This window comes from Plasmodium coatneyi, chromosome 12 (assembly GCF_001680005.1).
Source record: "Plasmodium coatneyi strain Hackeri chromosome 12, complete sequence".
NCBI lineage: Eukaryota > Apicomplexa > Aconoidasida > Haemosporida > Plasmodiidae > Plasmodium > Plasmodium coatneyi.
Window position 1 is genome coordinate 648,070 of NC_033567.1, and position 14,534 is coordinate 662,603.

Genomic DNA, 14,534 nt, shown 5'->3' on the forward strand with positions numbered 1-14,534 from the left:
CAAATGGGGAATGTAGACAAGTATAACACATACTCGAAATGCTATCATAGCCCATAACGCTGGGATAAATCAAATGCTGTGCCAACGGGTGACACCTTGCCTCCACGTACACATTAGGTGAGGTGTAAAAATGGCGCAATTGCAAACTGCCAGCTAGGTTACCCTTGGGTAGCCCTAAAAACAAGCCTTATCCACGTAGCGCAAATAGGGGGGGGAAAAAATAAACGATCCGTAGGAAGGGTACAACGCGTCATCTTCGACTGGACGCTGGTGGGAGGAACTATCCCGTAGTGCAGTCTCATTGCCCGAATTTCCGCTCTGATTACTTACAGATAAGGATTCCTTTTTCTTACAATAATCATATATGGTCATTGGAGGAAAATTAACGGAAGAAGGAATAAAAAAAAGGAAGGGGGGATCCAATTTAAATTTTCTATTCATTAACAAAGGAGTGGTGGATTTGGTAAGACAAATTTCACATTTCCTATTTTTATTTTTTTTTTTCAAATATAATTCGATATACTTATTCTGAACATCATCAAAAGTTCTTTTCATTTTCCAAGAAATATATAACCATGGATCACCAAAATTTACGTCAAAATAATTTAAGTAAAATTCAAATTGCTCTTCATCCTCCTTTGTCCAGGGTTTATTTTCATTTTCAAGTGGAGGGGCTTGAAAATTACGAACAAAATCGTCATAAGAATCTTCTGGGTATAATCCATGGTTAAACTGATTCACATATTTCCATATTTTTCTTCTCTGTTCATTTGTTAAGCACTCCATTGCGTATAACTCCTTTGGCGTTACCGTAATGAAGTCTGTCCAACTTTTAAAGGCGTTCTCTATTTCATCAATATTTTCGCCTATCTCTATTTTGGTGAGGAACGTTCTAACATTCCAGTTTTCTGGAGGATCCTTTGCGCAACTCTTCAAAATTTCTCTTTTTTCATTTTCAATTTCTTCCGTTTTTTGTCTTCGCAAGTGCTGCCTGAACAACTTTAGGTCGAAGAATCTCCTCTTCTTTTTGATTAGCGGGCCTATACAAGTGGGGGGAAAAAAGCACAATCCTCATAAAAATAAAGCAACAAAAGGGTACCGCAGTGTACAGTAAAGTGAAGTATGCTGCATATGCTGGGGACACAAACTGTGGGTGCTTCCTCTTTGAAGCTGCCCCTTGGCCGAACGAGTCGTCTGCCCCCTTTCACACCTGTATCGTCCGAGTCCCTACGAACAACTGAAGTGTGGATGCGCCTAGCATTTCTGAAAGGTCTACTTAGTAGTTTATTCATTAGGCGAAAGTAGTGGGGGAAAAAAGGATGATCATATGTCAACTCAAAACATGGTGAACATATCCCACAAGGGAACTGCGCACAGGCCATACGGCAAATAAACCATACACCAGTTCGACCCCGCACACTTTTGCCCCTTTCGTGGATTGGCATATATCTAGGCCACCCACAAATAAGGCTACTAAAATAATGCAATTTCGCTTGGCCACTCCTTTGTGCTGAAAAAATGGAGCGTACAAGATACTCTTTTGAAATATAATCCGGGGGGCGACATCGACATAAAAGGGCCCTTTCCTTCAAGTGGGGTGAGAGTTACATATGCGTGCAGTATGCCCATAGGAAGATTTTTTTTTTTTTTTTTTTTTTTTTTTTTTTATATTCTCCCCCAATGGAGTAACATTGTGAAAAAAAAAAATCGAGGCGCACGAAATTTTAGATAAGTTTTGTTGGAGCGCCTAATGTAGACTTCATTCAGAGATACACAAAGGAGAGGCTCACCCGCATAGGCAAAACTATATCAAGGTGAAAACTAGCCGAATGTGTATACCTTGATTAAGCGCGCATGGTTCGATTGAACGCACATGAGATGACGCTTTTTAACTTATTGAGGAGCCCCCTGATTGTACCACACCCTAGCCTGCCTTCCTTCCGTTTATTCACAACAGTCCAGCTATACAAACCATCAAAGTTTAAACGCATAACGAGAAACCTCTATTTTAGGAAAAAATTATTCAAACTACTTACAACCAAGCAATGCTCTGAAGAAGTAGTCAAGAGAAGCAACAAAGTTAAGCGGAAGGCAGACGACGAGGCAGTTTTCTATAACGACATAGTTGATTACCCTACAAGAAAAAGACGCATTTACAGGAATAATAAATTCGGATTAGACGATAAGGTCAAAATAAAAAATGGAGAAAAACCAAGTTTTGAAAAAGTCCTATTTAAATGTACTACCTTGGGGTACATAGAGTTACAACACATCATGTCGACCTTTGTGAGTCACGAAAAAAATACCTTTACAGGTGAAGATATATGCGCCTTAGATAATTTTCTGAGCCTACCAGAAAAAGAAATTTTGGACTATTTGAATGGGGATGAACTGGTGCTACAAGATCACCTGGACGCATCAGTAATAAAGCGCTTACTACGATTTGTCCATGTGAACCACCCCCATCTTTGATACACCCCAGTTTGGTGTTACGTGTGCACAAAGCGTGTAATTTGTTTTCATAAACTGGGACTCCACGTTTTGGTAAATTTGCAGATGGAAAGGATTCCCAATTTATTATTTATTTTTTTTTTTTTTACACTTGGTACTTGATCCCCCACGTGTGGTCAATTCCTTTTTTACTGCTTCATTTGCTGCTTTTTTTTTTCCCCCTTTACAACCTTTTGAAGTCATCCACAGTTCAGGGTGACATTTTAACCGCATATCCGCATAATTCTCTGTTCTGAAAATTTACACCCCGTCCAGCGTTCACCCTTATATATACATGCACATCATTTTACGAACTGCCTGTAGAAGGAGTGCAAATATGTGGAGTCAACAGGGTTTTGGGCTATCCTTAAAATGACCCCAATTTAATTCACATTCTCCATGAAACAATTTTAAAAAGAGTTGTTCCCGCTGTGGTTTTTTTTCGTCAAAAATGGAAGGAATACATAGTGCGCCTTTTTTGCAAACTCATCCAGTGAAAACGTGCCAAAAAAAAAAAAAAAAATCACCACGTGGGCTATCCCCATATGTGCATTTATCTCGACTTGCTTCCTTTTTTTTAGCAAGAGGATTTGATAAGCATTTCGAGATAGTTCCCTTTCTTATGCGCCCATTTGTTCCCTTTTGTAAATTTTTTTTTCCCTCCCTGTTTGGGTACTTCACGTCGCAAATGTACACTGTACCTGAGTATCAGTGACTACTTGTGCTGGCGCTGCGTGTAAATGTGGCATACGACCAATTGAAACAGCAGAAGGGAAGATCATTTCGTTAGGGATGTGTTTACGTCGAAAGTTTTATGTACCTTTTCACTTGGGGATAATTGCTTAGGTCCCCCTTTTTTTTTTTTTTCCATTTATTTACCATTTTGTATCCAACGGTGAACCCTGATCAACTGCGCCTGCTCCACCATGAAAGGCATCACCGTGGCACGCTCGATAACCCATTTGGCCATTCCTGCCAGGTTGAGTTGCCATGTGGGAAAGAAGAACCTCTGTTTCACTCCATGTTGCAGAAGGGGCAGCACGACAAATGGCTTGGCCAGCTGGATAAGGCCCTACAGTACCACAACGGGAGGAAAGAAAGCGGAAGATGAGTATTACCTGTCCATGGGGGACAACATCGAAAAGAGGTACAGCTTAGCCTTATACAATGTGGGAAAGAAGAACAAAAAAATAAACGAAATATCAAGTGACATATTATTTATAAAAAACAATTTCCTCAAGGATAAAACTTTTCTTAATTTCGTGCAAACTCCAAATATTGAAAATAAGGAAAAATTAAATTTTTTAAAACAAGAGTGTAAAAAGTATAACAATAATTTTAGCCCCATAACATCCAATTTTTTGGAGTCTCTATTCGATTCCAAAAGGATAAATTTTTTGCAAAAGATAATCGAAGAATTCGAATTGCTACTAATGAAGGAAAGGAAAGAAATTAAATGTTTTGTGTACACCGCCAAAGAAATCAATAACGCTGAAAAACAGAAAATCCAGGAGTCCATTCTTTTCAAATTAAAGAATGAACTGAAACCTCTTATAGAGTACAAGGTAGACAAAAGCATTTTGGGTGGACTCGTCCTGCAAATAGGCAACCAAGTGTTTGACTTTTCTGCTAAGTATAAAATTGAGAAGATTAGGAGCAGCTTGTCTTAGTCACCCATTTGGTGGGTCCTAAGCCATAGTTCTTCGATGTGCACTCCCGATTATAAGCGAGTGTACCATGCGGATGTTGGCGCATCCCCACGGTTGTGCGCGAACTGCTCTATGCGTGGCCGCTTGGTTGGCCAACAGCTCTACATAGGGCCATTCCCATTGCGCGTTCAGCCACTCCGACGTAGCAGTAGTAATTTTTTTTTTTTTTTTTATAATAACCTTCCATGTGCGCATAAGTACATGGACCCTACGGGCTGTAGTAACAATCTTTTTTTTTATCCCAACCCGCAAGTTTTACATTCGCACAAATGCCAAAGGTCTTCTCTATTTTGCGTTCATTTTTACGTCGATCACAGTTGCAGCTGTTAAGTGCTCTTCCCACACTGGGACAACGGAATTTTTTGCACACTGTATATATTTTCCTCGATGTTTCATTTTTTTTTTTTTTCTTCTTCTTATATTAATCACCCAGCAACTTAAGTGTCTGAAGTGGCAACGCCTGCGTGCCTTACTGGGGGCTCCCGTGTGCATTGGCGGAAGTAGGCCCCCTCTCCGTTTTTATTGCACCTTTTTGATTGCCATACGACAAATGTATAAATTTCACAAAAAGGGTGACTTCCACAGAAAGGTTTTATTTCACGAAGCGCGTGGTTTTCAAAAGCTCTTGAAAAAGATCCCCTCCTTGTGTCAGCCCCCGCGCTCTATATGCATGTCGGTTCTTCCACCCGGGTAACAGCAAGGGGGGGCTGCACTACACCTCGTTTCATGTTCAAATGGCCCTTTCACCCCCCACGACTTAAATCCGTTGCTGCGTGGGCACACACATGAAAGTGCAAGTGTCCACAGAAAAGGTATTTCCCCTTGTATTTTTATTTTGTTTTGTTTTGCCATGTTTTGGATTATTTCTATTATTCTTCATTTTCCTTTTGTTTTGTTTCATTTCGCTTTATTTTGTTTTTATTTCGTTTCATTTTGTTTTTGTTTGCATTTTTGCTGTATACCGCTTACACCCCTTTACACCGCTAGATTTCGTTCTCGGGGTGAACCAACTGACGCAACGTAACTACGCGAAAGGGGAACTATGCGAGACAAGGGCCTTTCACAAGCTTCGTATGATTGTTAAGCTCCTTCCTCTCAAGTTCGACAAAAGGGGGGGTAGAACTCCCAGTGGCAGCGCCACCTCCGTACCGCGTCCCCACGTGATCAGGGCACACCACCGAGCATTTGCCCGTCTGTATGCAAACGTGACACGAACATTCCGCACAGGAATAACCTGCAAAGGAAGAACCCCCGAAGAGGCTACCTCTCGTTTGTCCCCAAACCACACACCGATCCATGCAGAGAACCCCAAATGGAGGCACATCTCAAAGACTTGAACTTCGCAGAAATAAGGAAACGCATAGAGCAAGATAAGGCCCAAGTTGAAAGAGTCGCCAAATGGATATGTGCGAACAACCTTTGCATAAGTTTACAAATGTTGGCAAAATGCAAAAATAGGGAGAAGCCAAATCTGAATATGAATCTAATGGACGAATTAGATGAACAAATTGGCAACCCAAAAAATGAAGAATTACTGTCTTGCATAAAAATATATGTCTCCCTTTTGGAACAAATTATTCTCCATTATAAGGAACTAGACGTAGAAACCAATAAAAAGATATTTGAAATTTATACGACTGTATCACTGAGGGTTTTGATTTTTTCCAACCATGATTTTGCACCCTTCATGGAAAGGTCCTTACTTGCCCTGATTAGAAATATACATACGAAAAAGCAACACACCTGCCGCCATAAAAATGCATATTCTTATAACCTCTTAAATTGTCTGCACAATCTTTATTTCTTCATCTACCTACCTGATTTTATTTTTCTGCATTGCTTACTAATTTATTTGTGCTCGAATGTTAATTTCGGTGGGAGCGCTACAATGGGAAAGAAGAAGGAGGAGGATAAATTAGTTGTCGATACTTTGAGAAAAATTAGTCAGCTCTTTGAAAGACTCATCTTTCCCCTGAATAGCAAAAAAACTGTTCATGGAGAGACCCCCTTTGATGAAAGCCGCTCACCAGGACAGTTCCGTCCAGACCATATTCACCGAATTTCAGACACACTCAACAATATGGACACAAAAATTATCTACAAGAGAGGAAGGACGTTCAAATTAATGTATGAAAATATTTGCTCCACATTTGACACCAATAAATATCCAATTAATGAAATAGAATTTGACCAGAATTACTCCCCAGAAAATGTAAACGTAAATAACTTCCTCCTGCTACTGAAAATTATGTCCCCCAACTTTATCGCGTGGGTATCAAAAAAAAAGGAAAAAGAAGAAGTAGCAGGAGAAGGGGGTGAAACTCCCAGAGGGATAATCCCCATTCTGGAAAAATCACAAACACAGTGCTATTCCTTCAGGTACTTGTACATTATAGACACCTCACAAAGTTATCCCTACGCGAAGGAAGCTTTTGACACCATTTTCTTTTTCCACTTTTTGCTCCACGCACTGTATAAGATGGGAAAGGATAAATGGGGAAACCAAATTGACCAGCTAATGTCCAGCACAATAAGCAACGGCCGTGATGTTCTGGAAAGGAATTATTACTCCCCAGGCGGATGGACCCCCACACGAATTCGCCACATTAGAAAAGTGGACAAGGTGGAACACATGAAGGAGAGAGAAAAGGAAAAGCGGGAAGCAGATGCACCGGCGGAGGGAACCACTTTAGGAGACCCATCTAATGAGAATATAATCGGGGGCGCTACCAAACTTACGGAAAATTCGACACATCCAGGAGAGGACATCCCGAACGGCGCGCCCCCCACGAAATTACGCAACCTTCCGGAACAGGAAAAGACAGCTCTCCCGGATGCTATTTTCAAAAATAGGGATAAACTGATGCTCAAATTGAAGAGCCTTCTCATTTGGGGATACACCCCAGCAGATGATGTCGAAGAATGGAACTTTCTAAACTCAGCAAATTGCTTCATCTTCACGGATGACGCATGGAGTAGGCTTTACAAAAAGGGGAATTACCTACAAGAATATTTATTCAAGAAAAATAATTTTTTTACATATAATTACTCCGTTTTTAAAAGCACATACGAGTGCAAAACATTGAGTTTTAAGTACATGGATTTTTTCTCCTCTTTTGCTGCCCTACTGGTACTTAACATTGTATCAGCACTAACCAAATTTTACCTGAAGATGGAGGAATTATATAACCAGGAGGCGAAAAAAAAAGATTCTGAAGAAGATTCCAACGCGCAAAGTGAACAAGACAACTCTTTGTCATATGAAACGCGAGATTCTTCCTCCGTAGTTGAAGAAGCAAACCCGATTGGAAAGAACAAAATGTATATGCCCCCCGAGATGGACGCAAAAAATGGGGAACATACAAAGAAATGTAATAAATGTGGAAGATCAGACATATTTGAAATTTCGCCTAACAAACTTAACAAAGATGTTATGAGTGGAAACCTCCTGTTCATTCGTCTACAAACGAGTGAAAAGGTAGAATCTCTTCTTAACGACTTTGTTTTTATCTGCTTCAAATTGATCAGCTGTCCTTCTGATGATGTGCAGTCCAAGTGCCTGTCAGTTCTATCTCGTCTCACGCCGAATATCAGCAAGGTAAGCGATTTGTATATAAAATATATGAACACAAAAATAGAGAAATTATTTGCCCTCATCGATGGATGGGAAAACTATTATGATTATACGGGTAAAGGGTGCTACTGCTGGAAGAACCAAGTTGTCCAAAATTATGTTCACCTGAAATGCAAAATGGACAAAAAGATAAACACCAACTTGATAAAATCATTGCAAAAGCTAATAAATATCTGTACCTTCAAAAATTACAATAAAGATATATGTGTAATAGTTTGTAAAAATATCATTACATGCTTTTATTATCACCCATTGTTATTCCCATTTTTATTACATAAATATATGAACGTGCTTTTTTACCTCATGGAGACAAACGATGTCGACGTGGTGGCAGATTCGTTGAGGTGTCTTTTCTTACTATTCCAGATAAATTCGGAAGATGTTAAAATATACTGCCACGATATTGTGTACAGATTGCATCTACTCTTCAATATTTTCAACCAATCCGACTTAACTGATTTGGAAAAGAAAGAAAAAAATACCCACCTGGAGGACACCCAGGTAAAGAGCAATGCTGAAGAAGACATCTCCACCAGTGTCACTTATTTTTTAAAAAAGTTTTATTTTCAAATTAAACATGTAGATAGGGCCAGCTCAGAAATTCTGATGCTCATGAAACTTATTCTGCGTTGTATATATTATGCAATTTCTTCCACAGAATATTATCAGCTCATTCGTATATTTTCAGACGACCCGTTGGAATATCAAAAATATTCGAAAGGCTTCCACGTTTTTGCCACTTTCTAGATAGTCACACACACTTTGCTTCTCCTTTGAAATGTCCCATCAGGGGTGATGGAGTCGGGGGAGTGTGGAACAATACCCAACCCGATGGATCGATATGAAATTTTTAGCGGAAGTCTAAATAGACAGCGGCATACCTCTCGAGCCGTCTGCTTCCCCAATTTTGACTTCCCTCTGGAAAGAGCATATAAACGTACATATATTGCATGTAAGAGTTTGTCCCCCCTTTTATTGCAATCTTTTTCCTACCACATGGTGCAACCGCGCCTAGTTTATCTCTTTCGCGATTCTGTATACCTTAACAAAGGGGGGGCAAGAGGTGGTCTACCACCCCCTCACCCCATATTTGTGTTTGCTATACCCATTTGTACCGTAGTGCGCCATAGTGTATCATATTTTGCTATTTTTTTTAACATTATAGACATTCCCGCGTGCCCTCAATTCACTGCTAAAAGGTGCAGGCGGAAAGGGGGCAAAAATATGCAAGTGCGTCATGTGCGTTCACGCAAACTGGCGCAGAAGGGAAAATGAAAACGTTGTAAAATGAAGGAACGCAAAATAAAGGAAGTGCAAACGAACAATAAAGACAATGAAAAAAATTGCATGACAAAGGTGAAAGAAAAAAAGACCAATTAGATCTAAAACGCGTCAATCACGAAATACCGCAAAAACTCACTTCTCCGCGTGTGCATTCGTGTAACGCGTCTAAATGCGCATGTAGAACAGATTGATGCAGGATACACCACCCGCGCGGGTACAGTGTTACACACGAACGAGTTAAGATAAAGGAGAAGCAAACGTGAGTGCGTAGGTATATATGTTCATATAGTATCATATATGCATCCCCACGTGCATATTGTTAGACATACGAGGAAGAACATAAAATGAACAACGCCGCAAGTACAAATGAAAAAATATCTGGTGCTACTCTGTTTTCTCATTTTTTCCGCTGGTCGTTTATCGGTCAAGGCGGTAGGAAAAAAAGATTTAAGGAGGAGCTTAAAAGGAGGTACGACTACCCTGCCAAATGTACATGTCCCCACGCGAAGTGTTTTGCTTTACCCTGAGTGGCACATCCCCATGGTGTAACACCCCCCGTGCCCTTTTTTCAATTTTTTTTTTTTTTTTTTTTCTTGCGTGAAACCATGGCTGACTAATTAAACATTCCTACACGACTGCTCACTTTTCACTTTCCAAGGGAACCGAAATAATGAAGATCACCAGAAGAGGAAGAACCTACTCAACTTTGAAATTATGCGAGACAAAAGCAGCGTGTCAAACATAGAACTAAATTCATCCACGCTTTTTAACATATTAGCATCAACGAGGTTAATGCAAAATACAGGGGGCGCCCCACCACCACCAGTTTACAGATACGTACACAATATTCACGACCACAATGAAAACAATGGCGCTGTCTTGGTTTTCGTTCTCTTTGGTATATTAATTTTTGCGGTTTTGTTTTTTATCTTTTATTTCATTTTCAGACATCATGTAAAGCATATAAAATTTATGAACAGCATGTGATGATTTTTTCGCTAGCTGGTATATTTTTTTTTTTTTTTTTTCTTCGTTTTTAATTTATAATTAGCTAGCCAGTTAGCCGTTTTTAAGGTTTGTCATCCTGCGCAGGAGTGTGCAAAAGTGAAAAAGCACACATATGTATATGTTCATGGGGGTACACACACCTCGTCCGATGGACTATCCCCATGGTGCCACCATTCCATTTCTTGTGCTTAACTGCAAAACAGCTATTGTTAGAGGGGCACAAAATTAGTTGCACGGGAATATGTATGCACACACGAATTGCATATAAGTAAAACTAACGACAAGAACACAGGAATTAAAAAGAACGATAAAAAAAAAAGTCTTTTGAGTTTGTTATTACGTGTATTATTACAAAAATTTGAAAATTCCTCCGTCTCAACAGGGGTTTGAAAATTTTTTTTTTTTTTTAAACGCGTAAATGTGTTTCCACTTTGTGAGTACACATGGTCTACACATAAAGTCGAAGAATGCAGGTGATCGCCCTGTGGGGCTTCTATACACACCAGAAAATCCTCTCCATCGGTGTTGCTGCGGAGCATCAATCTCAATTTTCTGCTACACATGTGCATGTTGCGTTTCCCCTCCAGTGGTGCATCTTCTGTGTGTTCAAAATTTAAGGAAAAGTACCCTAATCTTGATGTCACCATTATTTTTTTATACACAAATAGGGAAATACGTGGTTAATAAGAAACTGCTTAATGGTTTGTTATCTTGTGATATAAGTGGGATTTTGTTTTCCCGGGCCATATTTTTTGTTTCTCCCCAAACGGGGCACAACATTTTTTCTTTCTTTTTCAGAGTGTGGCATTGGAGTACGTAAAAATGAGCGGATCGCAGGTTTACTAATTCGAAAAAAGGTTCACAGGTAAACAAAAACAAGATTAGTTTTTTTATCCCTTACGGTTGGCTTTTTTCTCAGCAGCGCATTCATTAAAAGGTAAATAAAAAAAAATATGCACTTTGAGAAAAAAGCAAAATGAGGACTCAAATTCGGAACGAAAAAATGGAGTAATAATCACGAATGATCAAACAGGTACAACACGGCAACATCGTTGGGGTGAAGACTAAAAAAGGAGAAATAGACGTAAAGTTACGAAAGGTCGGACGAATCGGATGTTAAACAAAAACCAATTAAAAGATTATCAATATTGCATGAACTGGCGGGCAGTGGAGGGAACAAAATATATCAAATTTGGCAGCTGCAAATTCGCAAAGGGGACCACACCAATCGCAATCGGAGGGATGCTAAAAGAGCAAACAAAAATAACTGAAAAAAAGTGCGAAAGTGGGGGAATGATGGGGAGCAATACGGGCAGAAGCACCTTCGGGAACTTCAAACAGTTGCCCGGCGAACGCGGCGGAGGGGGGAGGATTCCTCTCATGATAGACGTCCATAACAATAGGAATTCCCCTGTATGTACCGTCATAAGTACGTTCCAAGGACACATTCCAAAGCTGCCGTGGAGAGGAGCTACTTCTTTTTATAGAGCAACTCCTTCGTTTTGTTCATCACGTCCACGGAGCTGGGAATAATTTTATTCCTAATAATTTTCAAGTATAGTATTAAATTTTTGCCCATTCTGTTGAGAATAAGCGTATTGTCCTCGGCAAAATTATTTTTCTTTTTCATGGCATTGAGGAAATCCACATCGTGCTGAATAACATCCATAAGCTGCTTGATTTCAGTTTTAAAATTATCTAAATATTCTTTATTATTTTCACAAAGCATAATTAATCCATTTAGCTGGGACACGTTGCTACACATGGTGGTGTACCGATTTGAAATTTCGTTAAAGGCATTAACCAAATCAATGGCCTTTTTATCTATGGACAAATTTGGGTGTATAATATATTTTAATTCATTTATATATATAAAGCAGTTCTTACATAGTCTGACTTTTATATATTTTAGCTGACTGTCTTTCATCACGTCTATGCTTTTTACACAGTACATACAGAATATCTCTTCGCACACTTCACAGAAAACTTTGCTCGTGTTTATGTAATAAATTTGCTTCACGCTAGTTTTACAACTTTTACAATAATCCCCATCCTTTGTTTTTAATTCCGCCGCTTTTAAAAACATTTTCAAATCGTATGAATTGTTATTCATTAAAATTCTCTTCAGCCAATTCTTGCGCGGATCCACTTCGTCCTTTGCCAGCTCCCTCTTCTCAAGAAAGCTCTTCGTCAGATCTCTGCTTATACGGTCGTTCATTATATTTTAAGAAAAAAAAGAAAAAGTTACCTGTCCAGTTGCTCCCCCTAAAAAAGCACACACATTTGTGCTGGTATACCCTGCTGAATATTTTCGCAAAAAGTGGCGTACAAATCTGCTACTACGCAGAGAACAAATTGTGTGTTCATTAAATGAACTTATGGGGTAGGGGAAAGGCATGCAAAATAAAGCGGCTTATAGAATGGAGAAGAACACAGAGGGAACGCACCCATCAATGCATATCTCCACCCTCAATGTGTGTGATTATATTTTAGAGAATCGGTTGTAGCGAGTTTTTTACTCAGGTCAGTTTTTCCCCCCAACTGTTCTCACGCACAGATAGAGACATGCAATCTCGGGGGATGTTACAAACATATGCAACCCGTTTGATCATTCGTATCATTTCTACTACATGCGCGTAGCTACTCCGAACTTATGAGGAACACCGCGCAGGGGGACATTCAAGCAGAACGAGCACATACTGCCAGGTTTATAAATGCAGAAAACAGATGCAACATAATGTAGCCACTACGTAGTGCCACCTTACAGGTGGCAATTGTACCAACTGTTCAGCTTAAAAATGAAAGCCGCAGCAGGGTACGCGAAAAAAAAAAAATAGGTACATGTAAAAATGCAAAAGCGTACAAAAGAAAAGGTAAAAAAAAAAAAAAAAACGTACAAAGTAAAAGGGTAAAAACGTAAAAAAAAAAGAAAAAAAATTAAGATACTTGGTATATATTACGAAAACATTTTACTTCACTTTTTTTTTGTTCTTGCATATATAACTTTATATTTTATTTGGTCCTGTGCGCATATATTATTTTATTTGTTTATTTTTTTTTTCTAATCCTGCCACAGGTTGTTGTGGCTACCTCCTGCGAGATGAACTTCTCGTACGCATTTTGTTTTCTTTCTGACTAGGCAAATATTTTTCACGTAAACCTTTACCCCAATATTTATATATTAAGATTTTTTTTTCTTTAAAAAAAGTACGTTTTTTGTAGGAAGAAAGCAGAGGAAAAATGAGTAGAATGGATTCTGTGCATATTCTTTCTCATTATTGCTCTGATGTTGTATTCATTTTGATGGCCCTTCTATGCCTCATGGTAGCTATTTTAACGGGTTGCATTGTGAGGTAAAATTCCTACAGAAATACGCGTTTTAATTTTTTTTTTAAACTCCTTACACATTTTTCCCTTTTTCGTCGAAGCAGATATTTTTTTCCTCATAACACATAAAAAGGGGAACAAAATTTATGAGGTGTTATGCTCTTCCAAAAAAAGGTTATGAGCGTTTATCTCCTCATTTTTAAATGTAGAAGCTTATGTCTGTAACTTATTTTCTTGTGTCAATTTTGTCGACGTATATGCTAATATTTCAACGTTGAATTTTTTCGTACGGACGTATTTCTCTTTTTTTTTTTTTACTTCACGGGTAAATCCCCAGCAAGGGTTGTCACTACATGCACGTTGATATGTGGTCACAATTGTCCACGCACATGTGCCATATCTTTTAAGTAGAAGTTCAGATATGCATAAGAGGGAGAAGACCACATGAACAGATCTGTATAAATATATACATATCCACCTATGTGTGTAAACGTACATGTGTACAGTTATGCACATCTGTATACCCTTGAACTAATCGTTTTGCTGCATTATGAGCAACGGGCTTTGTAACCATGCACACAGCGTCTTCTGTGCATGTGTTGTTCTGCCACGCAGACTCTCTTTTAGATTATATCTGATTACCAAATATGTGTAGTTTTAACTACGAAGACGTGGCACAAATGTACATTTAGCTTCTGTTTGGCTTCTACATTCGTTGACTCCCACATTTGTGAACAATATTCACGAACGTACACACTTGCATATGAGCGATTACCACTTGGAGGGAGTGGCACCAATGAGGGTGCAAGGGGGAAAATAAACGTGTTGTTTATCCCTACTGATACATGTCCTTCCCAAAGATGGTAATTTTATAATGTGAAGCAGCTGATCAAACTAGAAGTACCATAAAAACACAGCCTTAACGGACACCAAATTGGGAAAGCTCACTGGTACAGTGAAGTACGATCCCATTGGGTCCGTTTGGCCATCTACCAATTATAGTGTGAAGGAGAAAAGAATGACCTATTTTTTTTTGAAGACCAGATTGAAGTATCTCTTCCTATTTAACTACACACCGAAAT

The 14,534-nt window shown here is 39.1% G+C and overlaps 6 protein-coding genes across 6 annotated transcripts; 4 read left to right on the forward strand and 2 right to left on the reverse strand.

The window, feature by feature from the left end:
• Positions 1–174: 174 nt before the first annotated feature.
• On the reverse strand, positions 175–1,292 carry PCOAH_00038200 (Uncharacterized protein; the record flags this gene model as incomplete). Its single annotated transcript, XM_020060611.1, has 2 exons — positions 175–1,040; positions 1,211–1,292. 2 exons carry the CDS (start codon positions 1,290–1,292, stop codon positions 175–177), a joined length of 948 nt encoding a protein of 315 aa, XP_019916484.1.
• A 562-nt stretch (positions 1,293–1,854) lies between these two features.
• Positions 1,855–2,472, forward strand: PCOAH_00038210 (Uncharacterized protein; the record flags this gene model as incomplete). The annotated part of the gene is made up of 1 exon (XM_020060612.1): positions 1,855–2,472. The coding sequence occupies one exon, from the start codon at positions 1,855–1,857 to the stop codon at positions 2,470–2,472; it is 618 nt and encodes a 205-aa protein (XP_019916754.1).
• A 944-nt stretch (positions 2,473–3,416) lies between these two features.
• On the forward strand, positions 3,417–4,160 carry PCOAH_00038220 (Mitochondrial ATP synthase delta subunit; the record flags this gene model as incomplete). Its single annotated transcript, XM_020060613.1, has 1 exon — positions 3,417–4,160. The coding sequence occupies one exon, from the start codon at positions 3,417–3,419 to the stop codon at positions 4,158–4,160; it is 744 nt and encodes a 247-aa protein (XP_019916124.1).
• A 1,351-nt stretch (positions 4,161–5,511) lies between these two features.
• On the forward strand, positions 5,512–8,580 carry PCOAH_00038230 (Uncharacterized protein; the record flags this gene model as incomplete). The annotated part of the gene is made up of 1 exon (XM_020060614.1): positions 5,512–8,580. One exon carries the CDS (start codon positions 5,512–5,514, stop codon positions 8,578–8,580), a length of 3,069 nt encoding a protein of 1,022 aa, XP_019916833.1.
• Positions 8,581–9,483: 903 nt separating this feature from the next.
• On the forward strand, positions 9,484–10,471 carry PCOAH_00038240 (Uncharacterized protein; the record flags this gene model as incomplete). The annotated part of the gene is made up of 2 exons (XM_020060615.1): positions 9,484–9,586; positions 9,776–10,471. 2 exons carry the CDS (start codon positions 9,484–9,486, stop codon positions 10,102–10,104), a joined length of 432 nt encoding a protein of 143 aa, XP_019916530.1.
• Positions 10,472–11,596: 1,125 nt separating this feature from the next.
• Positions 11,597–12,343, reverse strand: PCOAH_00038250 (Uncharacterized protein; the record flags this gene model as incomplete). The annotated part of the gene is made up of 1 exon (XM_020060616.1): positions 11,597–12,343. The coding sequence occupies one exon, from the start codon at positions 12,341–12,343 to the stop codon at positions 11,597–11,599; it is 747 nt and encodes a 248-aa protein (XP_019916240.1).
• Positions 12,344–14,534: the final 2,191 nt, after the last annotated feature.